Consider the following 16,726-nt stretch of genomic DNA (forward strand, 5'->3'; position numbering starts at 1 on the left):
CCCCCCCCACACACACCAGACAATGAGGCAACCAGTCAGAGCGCTCTCCACAGTACATCTGTAGAAATTTGTGAGGGCATTTGAAGGCACACCAAATCTCCTCAATCTTCTAATGAAATAGTTCTAGTGAAGCTGTCTTGTGTCCTTTATAGCTGCATCAATATGTTTGGTCCAGGTTGGGTCCTCAGAGTGGACCTAAGGTGTCCTAATGTCCTCAGGTGGACATTCTGAGTTTGAGGTGTCGCCAAAGGCTCTTACAAATGTACAGTGGAGAACTTTCTGACTGGTTGCATCACAGCCTGGTGTGGAACCTCCAAGGCACAGGACTTCATGAGGCTGCAGAGGGGTGTAGAGTCAGCCAGCTCCATCATTATGGACACAACCCTCCCCACCATCGAGGGCACCTTCAAGAAAGTCAGTAACATGTATTATCAAAGTACAGGGATGTAGAGTCAGCCAGCTCCATCATTATGGACACAACCCTCCCCTCCATCGAGGGCATCTTCAAGAAAGTCAAAGTAACATGTATTATCAAAGTACATGAATTTTACCATTTACTACCTTGAGATGCATTTTCCTGCAAGTATTTACAGGAAAATAAAGACATTTATTAGAATTTGAAGGTAAGCATAAGGGGATTGTCAGATGTAGGATTTTTACACAGAGAGTGGTGAATCTGTGCAACGTGGTAGAGGCAGATACATTAGGAGCATTTTGGAATATCTCAGATTGACATAGGGATTGTAGAAAAATTGGAGGGCTACATAGAAGGAAAGGGTTACATTGATCTTAGAGTCTGTTAAAAAGTCGGCACAATGTCTTGGCTAAGCCCAGTACAGTGCTGTGATGTACTAAATTTTGATTTATGCAAAACTCTTCATAAACAAAGACTGACTCAGGAAGGCAGCATCCATCACCAAGGACCCTCATCCCAGTCATGCCCTCTTCTGATTACTACCATCAGGGAGGAGGTACCTGAAGATCCCACATTTAATGATTCAGGAACAGCTTCTTCCTTGAACAATCCATGAACTCGGGAATGTTTCGTCATTATTCTTTTAGAACTTATTTAGTTGTTTGTATAATTTATAGATTTTTAAAAGTGTTTGCACTGTACCGATGCGTAAAACAGTCAATCTCCAGCCCCCCCCCCCAACCCATTCCCCACTCTGACATTTTACTTCTTCTCCTCTGCCTGTCACTGTCCCCAGGGTCTCCTCCTTCCTCTTCTCCTTGCCCACGCTCCTCTCCTATTTGGTTCCTTTCTCTCTAGCTCGCTCTAGCCTTTCTCACCGAGTAGGCTTCACCTGCCACTTTCCAGCTAGCCTCTCTCCTCACCCCCCCCCCCCACCCTTTTCACTCAGGCGTTTCCCGCCCCTCTTCCCCCGAAGAACGACCTCCGCTCGAAACGTCGCCTGCTTATTCACTTCCACTGATGCTGCCTGACCTGCTGAGTTCCTCCAGCATTTTGTGTGTGTGTGTGTCGCTTTGAATTTCTAGCATCGGTAGACGTTCTCGTGTTTACGATCTGCTGTCATTTGTCGGTGATGATAAATCTGATTCTGATTAGAAAACTCGCAGCGAATATATCCGGATGAATACACATAAACATTTATCTTTATAAAATGGACTATTGCTGTAGAATTTTGTCTGCATCGTCACTTCTTTGAATGAAATGTGAGGGGGAGAGAGGACGAGGGAGGAAAAGGACAAGGTGCATTGCCGTTTTAATTAGAGAGAAGGTGGAGTCTTTCGCTTTGTAGGCGTTGACCAGACAGTGGAGGGGGTTCTTACCTGCACAGGTTAGAACATTTGAGCAAGTGGTTCCCACTGCAGGGGAGGAGGAGAAAAAGCGGAAGGAGGGAGGAATTTGGCTCAGGTTTCAGAGTTGAACGCAAGCCTGCAGTTCCTCGCTGCTAAATCCCTGGGAGAGATGCGGGGCTTCACTTGCCTGTCGCCCCCTTGGAGGGCGACCCTGATGGCCGCCCAGTTGCTCTGGCTACATTGCTCGCTCGCCAGTTCCTTCTGGACCGCCTACATGGACATCAGCTTCACCGAACCGGACAGCAACCAGACGGTGCGGGAGAAGACCGAGAGCGGCGTCTACGGCCAGGACTCGCCGCTGACGAGCGTTGAGGGGCTGGTGGGGATCACGAACTCCGACCAAAACTTCGGCTGCGATCCGGACATCGATTACTTCAGACCCGACCCCGAACAGCCCTGGGTGGCTTTGATCCAGAGGGGGAAAGGGTGCACTTTTTCTGAAAAAATCTTAAACGCCGCCAAGTGGGGGGCGAGTGCTGCGGTGATCTACAATTTTCCAACCCAGGTCAACGAGGTGGTCCAAATGTCCCATCCCGGTAAGAACTAGAGCCGAATTCCCGGCAAAAGTTTGCTCTGTGGCCGTTCCGCTGACGGGGACGGCCGTCTAACTGAAACCTCTTTACACTTCTCTCCTGGATAGTAAACCTTCTGATCAAATGCGTTTTCGAATTTCACAGTAATTTGCAAAGCCCGTGTTGGAATATATTTAGAGGGCGGTTTACTTTGGTAGGTGACTTTACTGTGCAAAGTTTGCAGTGTTGTAAATCAGATTTGTACGCTTCTACGTGTGTATTTTTCACACCTCTTTTATCCGGGAACCGCCTTCAAACTCTGACTTTCATCGCCGTACCAAAGGCACCTTGCGACGAGCCGCTGGGATTCTAATTCTAATGCAAACAACGATCGGGGCTGCTTCTGTTTGTTTAAGGTTATGCAACGTGCGCGAACGTTGTGCCGGCTGTTGAAAGTGTGCCCGAGAGAAATGCCAGAATTTAGCGGGATAGTTACAGGGATTCCGGATCGCCCGAGTTCCCATCTGTCTGCGGGATGGGCGGCTTTTATCGGGTCGCCCCAGTATGCCTGCGCCCTGAGCTGCCTCAGCTGGAGAGGCTGCGATCCCTTGCGGAAGCTCGCTTCTCCTTTGTTCCGCCCGTGAGGCTCTTCCCACGGAGGCAGGTGGCTGGCTGCTGATGTTTGGTTTCCCCGTGACTCGCGTTGCGTTGACAACGTTCTCCTGGCAGAGTCCGCGTCGAGGCGGCCCACGAGCCCAGGGCCGAACAGGTAGCGAAGTCTGCGGAACCTGTTCTGCTTGCGTCCCTCCAGTCCCTGCGCTATTCACTTCATTAAACGCCACCTGCTTCGGCCGCTCCCAGCCCAGGCGCCTACCGCTGTCCGTGTGTGAAGCTTGTCCGGTTTATCTCAACTTTCCCTAAGCTGTGCTCTCCGGTGGTTCACACTGTCTCTGACTAACTACTATTATTTGTTCTTCCCCTAAGCTCAATGTTCAAAATGAATTTATTTTCGAAATATGCATTCAGTACACAGCTTTGAGATTCATCTTCTTGCAGACAGCCACGAAACAAAGAAACAGTAGAATCTATGAAAAACCCCGCACAGGAAAGATCCACAGATGTGAGAAACTTGAAACTAAGAGCATAGGACGCTACAGCACAGTTCAGACCCTTCAGCTGACCTATTAACCTACTCCAAGATCAATCTAACTCTTCCCTCCCACATAGCCCTCAAAGCTTCAATCTTCCATGTGCCTATCTAAGAGTTTTTTAGATGTCCCTAATGAATCTGCCTCTGCCACCTCCTCTGGCATGCACCCACCACTGTGTAAAAGAAAAACTTACCTCTAACATCCCCCCCCCCCCCCCCCCCCCGTACTTTCCTCCAATCATCTTAAAATTGTGCCTCGTGGTATTAGCCATTTCCGCCCTGAAAAAAATCACACTTTCCACCAGTTCAATGCACAGAAATTAAAATTAATATTTGATCTCCTCTCAGCTCCTCACATTGTTAGCTTACAGAAATGGGCATTATGGCCCATTTGGTCCGTACTTGGCTTGCAAGACATCAATTCAAGTCATCCTATTTCTGGCCCTCTCCCTGTATCTCTTTACCTCCTATGTTTGTCCAGCTTCCCTTCTAATGAATATTGCGTGAATCGGCCTCAGGGCTTGAGGACCTGAGTCATCGTGGATTTAGGAAACTTTTAGATGGATACATGGATAATTAAAAATATAGAATGCAATGCAGAATGTAGATTGCCCTTAAAGTAGTTTGAAATTCGGCTCAACATCACGGGTCGAAGGGCCTGTAATAGGCAATGTTCTGTGTCTCTGCTTCAGAGTGAAATAGCCCTATGATATTTCTGATGGGGGTGGGAGAGGTTGGTGAAAGGGCAAAGGGACTGGACATTGGAGAGAAACGTTGAGAGAAGATAGAAGGATCTAAATTCAGTAGGACAAGAGAGGGCAGACACCATGGGCCTATCAAGGAAGTGTTGTTGTGAAACTTGATCAGGAACTAGAAATGGGCGTTGTGAGGTTGGAGAATTAACAAGTTGGAGACTGTGGAAGTGATGAAATCCAAGATGTTTCGGAAACAGTGGCCTAATGTTCATCAGTAGTGACATGGTTCAGGCATAGGTACGTAGAGGTATTGTGGGCTATTTTTTGCTGGAGTTTAGAAGAATGAGGGGGAATCTCTTTGAAATCTACCAGATATTGAAAGGCCTAGATGGAGTGGATGTGGAAAGGCCAGAGGGCATAGCCTCAGAATTAAAAAATGTCCCTTTAGCCATAGACAGCTATGAAGGCCAAGTCACTGGGTATATTTAAAGTGGAAGTCAGTAGTTTCTTGATTGGGTATCAAAGGTTAGAAGATAAGGAAAAGGAGGAAAATAAATTAGATGAAGCAAACTTGATAATCTAAATGGCCTGATTCTGCTCCTATGACGTATGGTAATCTGCTGACGGGCTTCTGTAATTTATTCAAAGTCTTCCTGTACTTGTGCCATTATAATCTGGAAACATCAATATCTTTAGAATTTGATGGAGAGTGAGTGAGAATTTAAGAAATGACATTATATAAACTATCTTCCCATACAGAATAGATTGAACACATGGAAAAAATGGTACCTTTTCATTGAAGGAGGCTTTAGAACTACAAATTGTTGGGTGTCAAATTGTTATTAAAATACAATTTACAATACAATTTAAAATACAAATTACAATACCCTTTTTAAGAAAGAAGGGTAATTTATGAAGGAATTTAAGACTATACAGTATGTGATTACAGAATTCTGCTCTTTGAATTTTCTCAGAAGTCACCCAACTTTTTCAGCATTTTCTCCATAGTTGAAAGTCCAAGGATACACATTTATCGAAAGGACAGGCAGGTAGGCAAAGGGGGTGGCGTGGCTCTGTTGGTACAAAAATCAAATCAAATCATTAGGAAGGGGTGACATAGGGTGAAAGGTGTTGAATCGTTGAGGGTAGAGCTAAGGAACTGTGAGGATAAAAATACCCTAAAGGGAGTTGTATACAGACCTCCAGACAGTAGTAAGGATGTGACCAACAAATTACAGCTGGAGATAGAAAATCTGTGTCAAAAGGGCAAGGTTAGAAGGGCTTGGAGGGTTTCATGGAGGGCCAGATGGCCTATTCCTGCTTCTATGTCTAATGGTCTTATTGTTTTATAACCACAAGTTAGAACAGTGATGTGCAGAAGAGCATCTCTGAATGTTCTACATGTCGAAGCTTGAAGTGGGTGGGCTATGGCAGCATAAGACCACATTCCACTCCTGTACCTAATAATGTGGCCACTGAGTGTAGATGATTTTGATTAAAGTAATAGTATAGTTTAAGATAAGGAATTATAAGAACATAAGAAATAGGAACAGAAGTAGGCCATCTGGCCTGTCGAGCCTGCTCCGCCATTCAGTACGATCGTGGCTGATCTGGCCACGGGCTCATCTCCACCTTCCAGCCTTTGCCCCATAACCCTTAATTCCCTACTGTGCAAAAATCTATTCAACCTTGTCTTAAATGTAATTACTGAGGTAGTCTCCACTGCTTCATTGGGCAGAGAATTCCACAGATTCACTACCGCTGGGAAAAGCAGTTCTTTCTCATCTCAGTCCTAAATCTAGTCCCCTAGAGCAAGTCTCATCTATCAATGGAAACAATTTTCCTGCCTCTATCTTATCAATGCCTTTCATAATTTTATATTTTTTTATATAAGATCTCCTCTCATTCTCCTAAATTCCAGCAAGAACAGTCCCAAGCAACTCAGTCTGTCCTCATAATCTAACCCCCTCATCCCTGCAGTCAACCTGATGAACCTCCTCCAAAGCCAGTGTATCCTTCTTCAAGTAAGGAGACCAGAACTGCACACACTACTCCAGATACTGCCTTAAGAGAACCCTGTACAGTTGCCGCATAACCTCCCTGCTCTTAAGTTCAATCCCTCTAGCAACGAAGGCCAACATTCCATTTCTCTCCTTGATAGCCTGCTGCACTTGCAAACCAACCTTTTGTGATTCATACACAGACTATGGTTATCCATTTAGGACTGCAAGGAAGACTATCTTTACTGGGAAGTCTGAGAATTTTAGGAATTCATCACCCAGCAGTTGTGGATGCTTAGTCAACGGGAGTGATCGAGGTTGACAGATACTTGAACAGCAGAAGAATTGGCAGAAATTGGAATTGGTGGAGGTGGGGGAAGGTGATACTGAAGTTGAGGAACAGTTATGACCTTTGGTGGACCAGGCCAGACGGAAAGACTTTGTTCATTCTCTTTCTTGCATTGTGAAGCTAGGACGACTTAAACTGTAGAAAGAGGAACAAAATTTTTTTCTTTCCATGGAACCTACCTGACCTTTCCCAGCATTTTATTTTGAATTTTCAGTACTTACTTTTTATTTCAGGGAGAGGGTTGTGGGGGAGATGGGCATGGCAGTGTAGGGGTTACAGTGCCAGTGACCCAGGTTCAGTTCCCACCACTGCCTATAAGGAATTTCCCTCCCCTCCTCTTTCTGCTTTTCGCAGGGATCGCTCCCTACGCAACTCCCTTGTCCATTCGTCCCCCTCCATCCCTTCCCACCGATCTCCCTCCTGGCACTTATCTTTGTAAACGGAACAAGTGCTACAACTGCCCTTACACTTCCTCCCTCACCACCATTCAGGGCCCCAGACAATCCTTCCAGGTGAGGCAACACTTCACCTGTGAGTCGGCTGGTGTGGTATACTGCGTCCGGTGCTCCCGGTGCAGCTTTTTATATATTGGTGAGATCTGACGCAGACTGGGAGACCGTTTCGCTGAACACCTACGCTTGGTCCGCCAGAGAAAGCAGGATCTCCCAGTGGCCACACATTTTAATTCTGCATCCCATTCCCATTCTGATATGTTTATCCATGGCCCCATCTACTGTCAAGCCACACTCAGGTTGGAGGAACAACGACATATATACCGGCTGGGTAGCCTCCAACCTAATGGCATGAACATTGACTTCTCTAACTTCCGTTAATACCCCATCCCTGATATATTTAGTTTTTTTTCCCCTCTTCTCTCGCTCTGCCCATCACTCTGCCTGTTCTCCATCTCCCTCTGGTGCTCCTCTCCCCTTTGATCCTTTCCCTTCTCCAGCTCTGTATCCCTTTTGCCAGTCACCTTTCTGGCTCTCAGCTTCACCCCTCCCCTCCGGTCTTCTCTTATCATTTCACATTTCCCCCTCCCCCTCCTACTTTCAAATCTCTCACTATCTTTCCTTTCAGTTAGTCCTGACGAAGGGTCTCGGCCCCAAAACGTCAACTGTACTTCTTCCTACAGAGGCTGCCTGGCCTGCTGTGTTCCACCAGCATTTTGTGTGTGTTTCTATAAGGAATTTGTATGTTTTCCCTGTGACCACATGAGTTTTCTACAGGTGCTCTGGTTTCCTCCCACATTTCAAAGAGATACAGATTAGTAGATTAATAGATCATGTGGGTGCAAATGGGTAGTGCAAACCTGTTGGTCCAGAAGAGCCAGTTACCGTGGCTGTATCAGCAAGAATACTTACTAAATTCCATTACTTTAATTGACGCAGGAGCTATTATGTTATGAATGCCTTTCACAGAGTTTGCATGCTTTGAAGAACCTTTCAGCCAATAAGACTTTTTAATAATGTTTTGTACTGTCAGCATCTCAGTACCCAACACAGAGATCTTTTGGCCCCATAAGCAATGCTGTGATGTTTTGTAAGAGTAGACAAGATATTTGGGTGGAAGTGTGGAAGAGAGTTGTAAGTCAGAGAGCAGTTGAATAATGCAGTTCATTCTTTTATTCAGAGTGAGAAAAGAGTCTAAATGAGAGAGGCAAAATATATTGGTAACAACGACTTTAATGGACTACATTTGTTGGTTAATGGGTCACAGAATCAAAACTTTAGAACTTACTGCTATTAGTTAAAAGTAACACTGCAGTTAAAAAAAGGTGAGTAGAATTTCAGAATCAGGTTTCATATCTTTGGCATATGACATGAAATTTGTTGTTTTGCAGCAACAGGAAAGTGCAGCACATTAGAATCTATAAATTCCAATAAGCAATATATGTATGTGCAACAATAATTAGTGCAAACAAAGAGTTAAAAAATAGCGAGGTAGTGCTCATGGTTTATTGTCCTTTCAGAACCTAAAGACTGAGGGGAAGAAGCTTTCCCTAAAATGTAGAGTGTGTGTCTTCAGGCTCTTGTTCCTCGTCCCTGAGAAGAGGACGATGGGGGTCCTTAATAATGGATGCCACTTTTTCTGAGGCATCTCCTTTTGTAAGTGACCTTGATGCTGGGGCAACTGGTGCCCATGATGGAGCTGGCTGAGTTTTCACCCTCTGAAGCGTTTTCCGATTTTTGTGCAGTGGCGTCGCCGCACCAGATGTTGATGTAGTCTGGTAGAGTTCTCTCCATGGTCCATCTGTAGAAATTTGCTCGTATTTAGTGACGTATCAAATCTCCTCAAGCTCATAAAGAAATATAGCTGCTGTTTTACCTTCTTCGTAATTGCATCAATGTGTTGGGCCAACACTTTCAAAGATGTTTTCACCCAGGAACTTGAAACTGCTCACACTTTTCACTGCTGATCTCTCGATGAGGACTGGTGTGAGTTCCCTCGACTTCTTCCTGAAATCCACAATCAGTTCCTTGGTCTTTCTCTCGTTGAGTTCAAAGTTGTTGTTGTGACACCACTCAACCAGCTGATCAATCTCACCTTTGTGTGCCTTCGTGTCAAAACAACTTTTCACAGAGTGAATCTGTTTAGTTACATTGAGTGATCCCAAAGTATGCCAAGGGCAAAAAAAATGGTAATTTGGAGATGTAGGCAGTTACAATGTGGGAACCATTCTGGATCCTGGTTTGGGCTGCCTGTTTTCAATTACAGTAATATACTCCTGTCCTGTGTCTCTGAACCAGAGAATCCACTAGGAACGTTGGAGGTCAGTTTTCTGCGAGTCCGCTGGAGGCCGGAAACCTGTACTGGAATGGGAGGATTGCCTGTGTGTATGAATGGGTGGGTGGATGGGAGGGAGGGAGGAAAAGGGCTTATTGTGCTGTTGTTTTGTTACTTAGTGTGTTCTGTGTTGTTCTTCTGAACATTGCGGGTATACCACGTTGGTGGTGGAATGTGTGGCAACACTTTGGCCCTCAAATATTAGTTGTTAACTCACTTCTCTGTATGTTTTGAAGTTTTGTTTGTTCCTTTCCGTTCCTTGTGGCACATTCGACAGGAACCTTGCTGTTTCTTTTAGCATTTATATTGTATCTGTTTTTTTACGAGGTCGATTTTCAGGTACCAGTGGCGTATCTAAGGTATGGCAGGTATGGCATATGCCCTGGGCGCCACTTCAAGGGTTGGGGATGCCAGTAAGCTGTTCTATTAAAGTCAGACAAGCCATCCTTGGATCGTGAAAAAATAATTTTCTTCAGATGTATGATCTGCCTTTGATTATCATGGGTGAGAAGCACTAGGGTGGCCTTATTTCAGAGCACTGTGTAAGAAGACCATGAAACGTCTCTTCAGGAAAGAAAGTGGAGATGAAGGATAGTAGAGACGAAAGTTGGAGGCGAAGGAAACCAAGAAGTCGAGCAAGTTCTTCATGCCCTTCTTTGAAAAGCCCAGAACAAGTAGTTCGACACGTTCCATGGGGTCGCCTGTACCTGCTACAAGTTTGTTAGAATCTGAAGGTGGATCAAGTACAAATGTGTCACGAGCCGAGGAGGAAGTGAAGTCAGATAAATCCGAGTATGACGAGATTAAGAGCGAGGCTGCCACAGAGAACGTGGACATGACAGGAGGGGAGGACGGTGGTGGTGGTGGTGTTGAGTTTATTGACGAGATTTAACCTGACGACACTGAACCTAGTGAACTGGATGGTATCAAAGAGCCTTGAACTGTCATACTAGAAGTGATAGAACAGCGTGACATTGGACTTCTGAAGTTCGACAAGGATACTGGAAAAGCAATTCTGCCTGACGCGTTGAGAATAGAAATAATAAAGCTGGGTATGAAGTATTTCCAGAACAATGAGGGGTCTTTCCTACCAACAAATAACCACTCAATGAACAAAACTTGGTTCAAGAAGAAATTGGGAAATGGTCGTGGCGAGGAAGTGACTCCCTCATGGCTGGTCTATTCCCCTTCTAAAACATCTGCATTTTGTATCTGTTGCCTTTTCTATTCCCAGACAGACCATCAATCATCATTGGAGCAGGAAAGTGGATTCACCAGTGGAAAGCACCTGAAAGGATTAGTGTTCATGAAAATGCCAAGAATAATGGGGAATGCTTCACACAGTAGAAAGAAATGGAAAGAAATTTAGCTGGAAACAGAGGAGTTATTGACGTGGTATTTCAGTCACAGATTGAGAAGGAAAAGCAGAAGTGGCGTGATATCTCGACGAGAATCCTTCACTGCATAAAATTCCTTGTGACCAGAACCTGGCTTTGCGAGGACACAGGGAGTCACTTCAGCTAGACAATGACACCAATGTGGGAAATTTCCTTGGCTTACTGAAGCTACTGGCCATCCTTGACCCTGTCATAAAAGAACACCCCACTCATTTGGAAAGTCATCCTGGATCCACGTCTTGTCTTTCACTGAGTGTCCAGAACGAATTCATTCACACGATGGCATCCACTGTTCACCAGAGTTTACTGAGAAGCATTCATAAAGCCAAGTACTATGGTCTCATGTTCAACTCGAATCCTGATCAGGCACACGGTGAGCAGATGTCAGAAGTAGTGAGGTATATGGAAGTTGATTTTGAGAGGAAAGCAGTCCATGTTAGAGAGTCCTTCCTTGGTTTTATCCAGATAAGCCCGAAGGATGCTGAGAGCTTGGTTGAAGACATCTTGAAACAGCTAGAAAAGGACGAAATGGAGCTACAAGATTGTCGGTCACAGTGCTATAACAACGCTGCTGTGATGGCTGTACACAGAAGTGGTGTTCATCAAAGAATAAGTGAGAAAAACAACCTGGCAGTTTTGGGAATTGTGACAATCACTCACTCAGCTTGGTGGGTGTACATGCAGCAAAGCAGGATACAGTGATGGTCACGTTTTTTGGAGCCATCAAAGGTCTCTACGTGGTTTTCTCTTGTTCAACACAGTGCTGGGAAATACTCAAAAACGCCATTCCTGTGGTTGTTAAGTCGGAGTCCGAAACCAGGTGGAGTGCAAGGACAGAAGCAGTGAAGCCCGTCAACAGGTACCTTGAGGGGATACTTAAAGTTATCCAGGACATGATAGACAATGAAAACGAGATCAGTGAAACAAGAAGTGACGCAAGGCAGCAGTACAACCACATATTGAGTTACGATTTTCTGATTTTTTGCTAGGATTTTGGAACAAAGTACTCATTAGCATTGACCGTATTCAAAAGAGGCTGCAGGATCCTAGCATGAACTTCCACGATGCCCTGGATTTGAAAGCCCTCCAAGATAGTTTATATGATGAAAGAGAAATGTTGGTCAGTGAGTCACTTAAAGAAGGGAGTCAGTCTCTGTCAAGAATGGAATATTGAAGTTGATAGATGTCAGAGGTGAAAGAAGCGAATGGCTGATGAGAACTCGAGAGACGCTGGGTTAACAGCTAAGGAGGAAATGGAAAGAGTCATGAAGGGAACACCCAATCGTCTTCACAGAGAAATGGACGAAAGGTTCACTTGTTTACATGACACTGATGCCAAGTTTGGGTTCCCTCTCAATGTCGAGGGACTGTGTTACAGCGCCGACAGTAACAACCTAAAGAAGAAGTGCAAATGTTTGGGCAAATTGTATGGCTCTGATGTTGATGGACAGCAGCTATATGAAGAAATTTTGGATTGCAGAATGTTGCTATCAGGGCAGGTCAACATGAAAGTATCAAGGTCTGAAGAGCTTTTTAAATTTATTGTTCAGTGTGGAGATGAGAGTGTCTTCCCCAATCTTCACATTGCTATTCAGATAATATTAACCATTGCAGTTTCCATTGCTAGCTGTGAGAGATCACTCAGCTGGATAAAACTAATACTTTCGTATTTGAGAGCCTCCATGGGTCAAGGCAGACTCTGTGATCTCACTTTGCTGAGTGTAGAAAGAGAAGAAACTGAAAAAACTGACTTTGATCACATCATAGACCAATTTGCATCAGTGAAAGCAAGGAAGGTGCAGTTATAATTTTCATGTAGTGCTATAATTTGTTAATTAAAAGATCAATGAGCTTGACTTGTATTTTTGAGCTGATATTACGGTAAAGTTATCTAAAAGATGGGTGTCAGATGTTTGGACAGGGGCGCAATTTCAGTACTTGCCATAGGCGCTATTTTCCTTACATACTCCCCTGTCAGTCACGGATGAAAAGCATGCAAGGAGCCCACCGGATTCAAACCTGGAACCACTCGCCTCAAAGCCCGGTGCAGATGCCAAGACACCATTGGCTGGCTCTGTTTTGATGTTAGTGATAAATAAACGAATCACGATCTGTATCTGTCACATTTCATTCGCTCTCCTTATTCAGTAATTTGCCGTATTAACAATGGCTCTGGAACGTTTGTGTGTCTTCTGGGTGTTCTAATTCTGAGTCAGAGTCTATGTGGATTTTCTGTTTTTTTTCCCAGGCCATTTCCAGAAGGTTCCTTAATTGGTTCCCCCCAGTGGTGAATCCTTTGACTGAGAAACTCATTTTAACCTTCTGGGAAAGTGATTCACGACCTTTGTTTGTACATCATTACTCTGCAGCTCAGCTGATGGTTCCTTGATATTTTACCTGCTTGTAATATTTAAATCTTCCAGCCTGCCTTTTTACATCATTACTTTCGATTTAGTATGTTTGCAGAAATGCATGGTCTTACAAAATGTGTCATATTGTTTGCCAAGTATGACTGCCAATAAGTTTATCAGTGCAGCTTGAACCTAGTTTCAGAAGTCCACGAAAGGATTTTAATCCCAACCTTTCACAGAGCTCACGACACACGTAGGGTTTACCCACACTGCACTTTCTCTGTCGCTGTTACACTTTATTATTCATGGTTATTATTTATTTTTACTTGAGATTAAAGGCCCTTCTGCCCCAACAATACGTGCCGCCCAGCAACCCACCTTTTTAACACTAGCCTAATCGCAGGACAATTTACAATGACCTACTAACTGGGAAGTCTTTGGAATGTGGGAGGGAATCTGAGCACCCCAAAGAAACTACACGGTCATGGAGAGAACGTACAAATTCATTATGGCCAGATTCAGAGTTGATTACCGACCTCTGATGACCCGAGCTGTAATAGTGTTACGCTAACTGCTGCACTACTGTGGCAGCCTACATTGATCTACCTCAATGTAGTGATTTGATTTGTGTGAACAGTATGCAAGACAACGTTTTCCATTGTATCTCGGTACATGTGACAATAATAAGCCAATACCAATTCTTCGACTGAGTATCTCAGCTTTTCCTTGCCGGCTATTCTCTGCCTGATGATACTGTAACTAGCTGATGCTATTTCCACTGAGTGGTTAAAGAGCTTCCAATTCTCTAACTGGACCTGTGATACAAAGGTTGGACTTTGGGATTCATCTCTTGTAAAATAGGGGTTAATGACTGCCCTTGGAAAGTCATGTACTTCCTGAAATGGTGCTTGATAAGCCTGCTGCTTATTCCAGAATTAAAGTGGATGATTCCCATCGGCGCTTTAAACAAGTACAGGAGTCAGACTAGTGGTCTTTCCCTGACTAGGCTAGTGGCATTACCAAATGCTATGCTGTGCTGTCTCCAATACAGAGGATTGAAAACCCAGCCAGCTCCAACGCAGGTGCAAGACTCCCCACTATCGAGGACTTTTTCAAAAGACAGCGCCGCAGGAAGGTGGTATCCATCTTAAAGAACCTTCACCTTCTGGGACATGCCCACTTCTCATTAGTACCACAAGGGAGGAGGTACAAGAGCCACAATGTTTTAGGAGAAGCTTCATCCCCTCTACCATCAGATTTCTGAACAGTCCATGAACTCTACTATCTTTGCTGTGCCAACCTACCTACTGTTGTAGCTTACAGTAACTTTTTATGTCTTCCATTCTATTGCTGCCACAAAGTAATAGTTAATAAATCTATTGTCAGTGATAATAAATCTGATTTTATCTCTGACTAGAATGTTGTTATCTTCTGACTCAGAACATTTTCCACTTACTTGATCAAAGTTAAAGGGAGTAGGCTTGTCTTTCACTGACTTATATTTTATCATGGGTCACAATAGTCAGTGCACATTAGTCATTGGTTTCTCTTCTGCTTAAGTCACCCGAAAGGTAATAAGGTGAGACTTACTAAATGTGAAGGAAGTTTAATTTTAAAGTTTAAGGATTAACTTTGTCACATCTACAGTACATTGAAATACACAGTGAAATGAATTATTTTGTCTCAGCGGCCAACATAGTCCAAAGATTGTGCTGGGGGCAGCCCACAAGTATCAGCATACTGCCAATGCCCACAGCTTACCAACCATCACTCTGTCTTTGGAATGTGGGAGGCAACCAGAGCACCTGGAGGAAACCCATGCAGTCACAGGGACAACTCTTCAAACTCTTTACAAACAGCATTGGAATTGAACACCGATCATTATCACTGGCACTCTGAAGCATTAAGCTACCACACTGTCCACATTTGTAAATTTAAAACATTAAAAACCATATTGTATTTCAAAGTTCAAGGTAAATTTATTATCAAAGTACATTTGTGTCACCATAAAATACCATGAGATTCATTTTCTTGCAGACATTTACGGCAGATAGAAAGAAACACAATAGAATCAATGAAAAACTGCACACAAAGACAAGCAATCAACATGCTTAAGAATACAGACTGTGCAATTGCAAGAAAAAAACAAATAAATACATAAATAATACTGAGAACCTGAGTTGGAGTGCCCTTGTAAGTAAGTCCATCGGTTGTGGAATCAGTTCAGTTTGAAGTGAGTGAAGGTATCCATTCTGGCTTAGGAGCCAGATGGTTGAAGGGTATGAACTGACCCTGGATCATGGTGGTGTGGTACATAAGGCTCCTGTATGTACTTCTCAATGGCAGCAGCAAGAAGAGTGCCTGGTCTGGATGGTGGGGGTCCTATGCGATAGATTTGGAGGAGATGACAGGGTTTGAATGCCATGAAACAACGTTGTTATTTATCTTCTGTAGCACATGCCTGACTTAAGGAATTTGAAACAGAGCTTCCTCTTCATTCATGTTGGCCAGACAGTTTTGGAATTAACCACAATGCAGGCTTCTGTGTCACCATATTGATGAGTCCAGGTGCGAAAGGTGTCCCTGGTGCTGTATATGCCAAGAAGATAACTGACTGAAAAGGAGCTAGATATTGATATGTTGTTGAACTTCTCAAGTGCATTGATGGAAGCAAGAAGCTGCCTTCATCTTTCCTTAACTCAGTCAGTCTGCATTGCCACAACTTGGACACTGTTCAGGCAACAGCAATTTACTCATCCGTTCATGAAGGTCAATGGCCAAAGTATAAGTTACAACTTTATTAGAGCATTTCTGAGTGTTATTATTGAGGAGCTTTACCTTGGGCAATAGTTTGAGAGCAATAACATTGTAATGTGAATGTTCTAAATTACAGAAACCAATTAAAACTGACAGTACAACAGAGACCAACACATCAAGTCAATGTATTGAGCACAGGAAATGGACTGCTATGTTGAAGTTGTATAAGACATTGGTGAGGCTTAGTTTGGAGTATGGTGTGTAATGTTGGTCACCACCCTACAGGAAAGATGCAAATAAGGTTGATAGAGTACAGAGAACATTTACAAGGGTGTTACTGGGTCTGGGGGACCTGAGTTATAAGGAAAGATTGGACAGATTAGGACTTCATCAAATCTCCTCTCAACCTTCTACATTACAAGGAATAGAGGTATACAGAATTATGAGGAGTACAGATATGGTAAATGCAAGCTGGCTTTTTCTACTGAGGTTGGGTAGGATGACTACTAGAGGTCATGGGTCTCCGATGAAAGGTGAAGCATTTAAGGGGAACATGAGGGCAAACTTCTTCACTCAGAGGGTCGTGAGTGGTGGGACAAGCTACCAGTGCAAGTGATGCATGTCAGCTCGATTTCAAGATTTAAGTGAAGTTTGGACTGGTATGTGGATGGTAGTGGTGTAGAGGACTATGGTCCCAGTGCTGGTCAGTGGGAGTAGACAGTTTAAATGGTTCGGCACAGACTGCATGGGCCGCAGGGCCTGTTTCTGGTCTGTACTTTTCTATGACTCTATCACAGGACAAACCCTTCAGTCTATTTTGCTATACCAAACTAACTAAAGTGTAATTAAACTAATCCCTCTGCCTGCACGTGGCCCTACCACCCCTGAAAACTCATTCCAGGTG

General features: G+C 44.0%; 1 protein-coding gene across 3 annotated transcripts in view; it reads left to right on the forward strand.

The window, feature by feature from the left end:
* The window catches only part of LOC132397919 (E3 ubiquitin-protein ligase RNF128), a 153,626-nt gene that overhangs the window by 62,647 nt on the left and 74,253 nt on the right, over positions 1 to 16,726 (forward strand). The window contains exon 1 of one of the 3 annotated variants that reach the window (XM_059976729.1): positions 1,795 to 2,360. The exons of 1 other annotated variant lie outside the window; for it this stretch is intronic. In XM_059976729.1, coding sequence (XP_059832712.1) covers positions 1,934 to 2,360 — 427 coding nt within the window. In that variant the 5' untranslated portion in view covers positions 1,795 to 1,933. Of the gene's footprint in view, positions 1 to 1,794; positions 2,361 to 16,726 lie in introns of those variants that run through there. One more of the 3 variants, XM_059976726.1, reaches the window with a different exon arrangement.

The sequence above is a fragment of the Hypanus sabinus genome, chromosome 8 (assembly GCF_030144855.1).
Source record: "Hypanus sabinus isolate sHypSab1 chromosome 8, sHypSab1.hap1, whole genome shotgun sequence".
Lineage (NCBI taxonomy): Eukaryota > Metazoa > Chordata > Chondrichthyes > Myliobatiformes > Dasyatidae > Hypanus > Hypanus sabinus.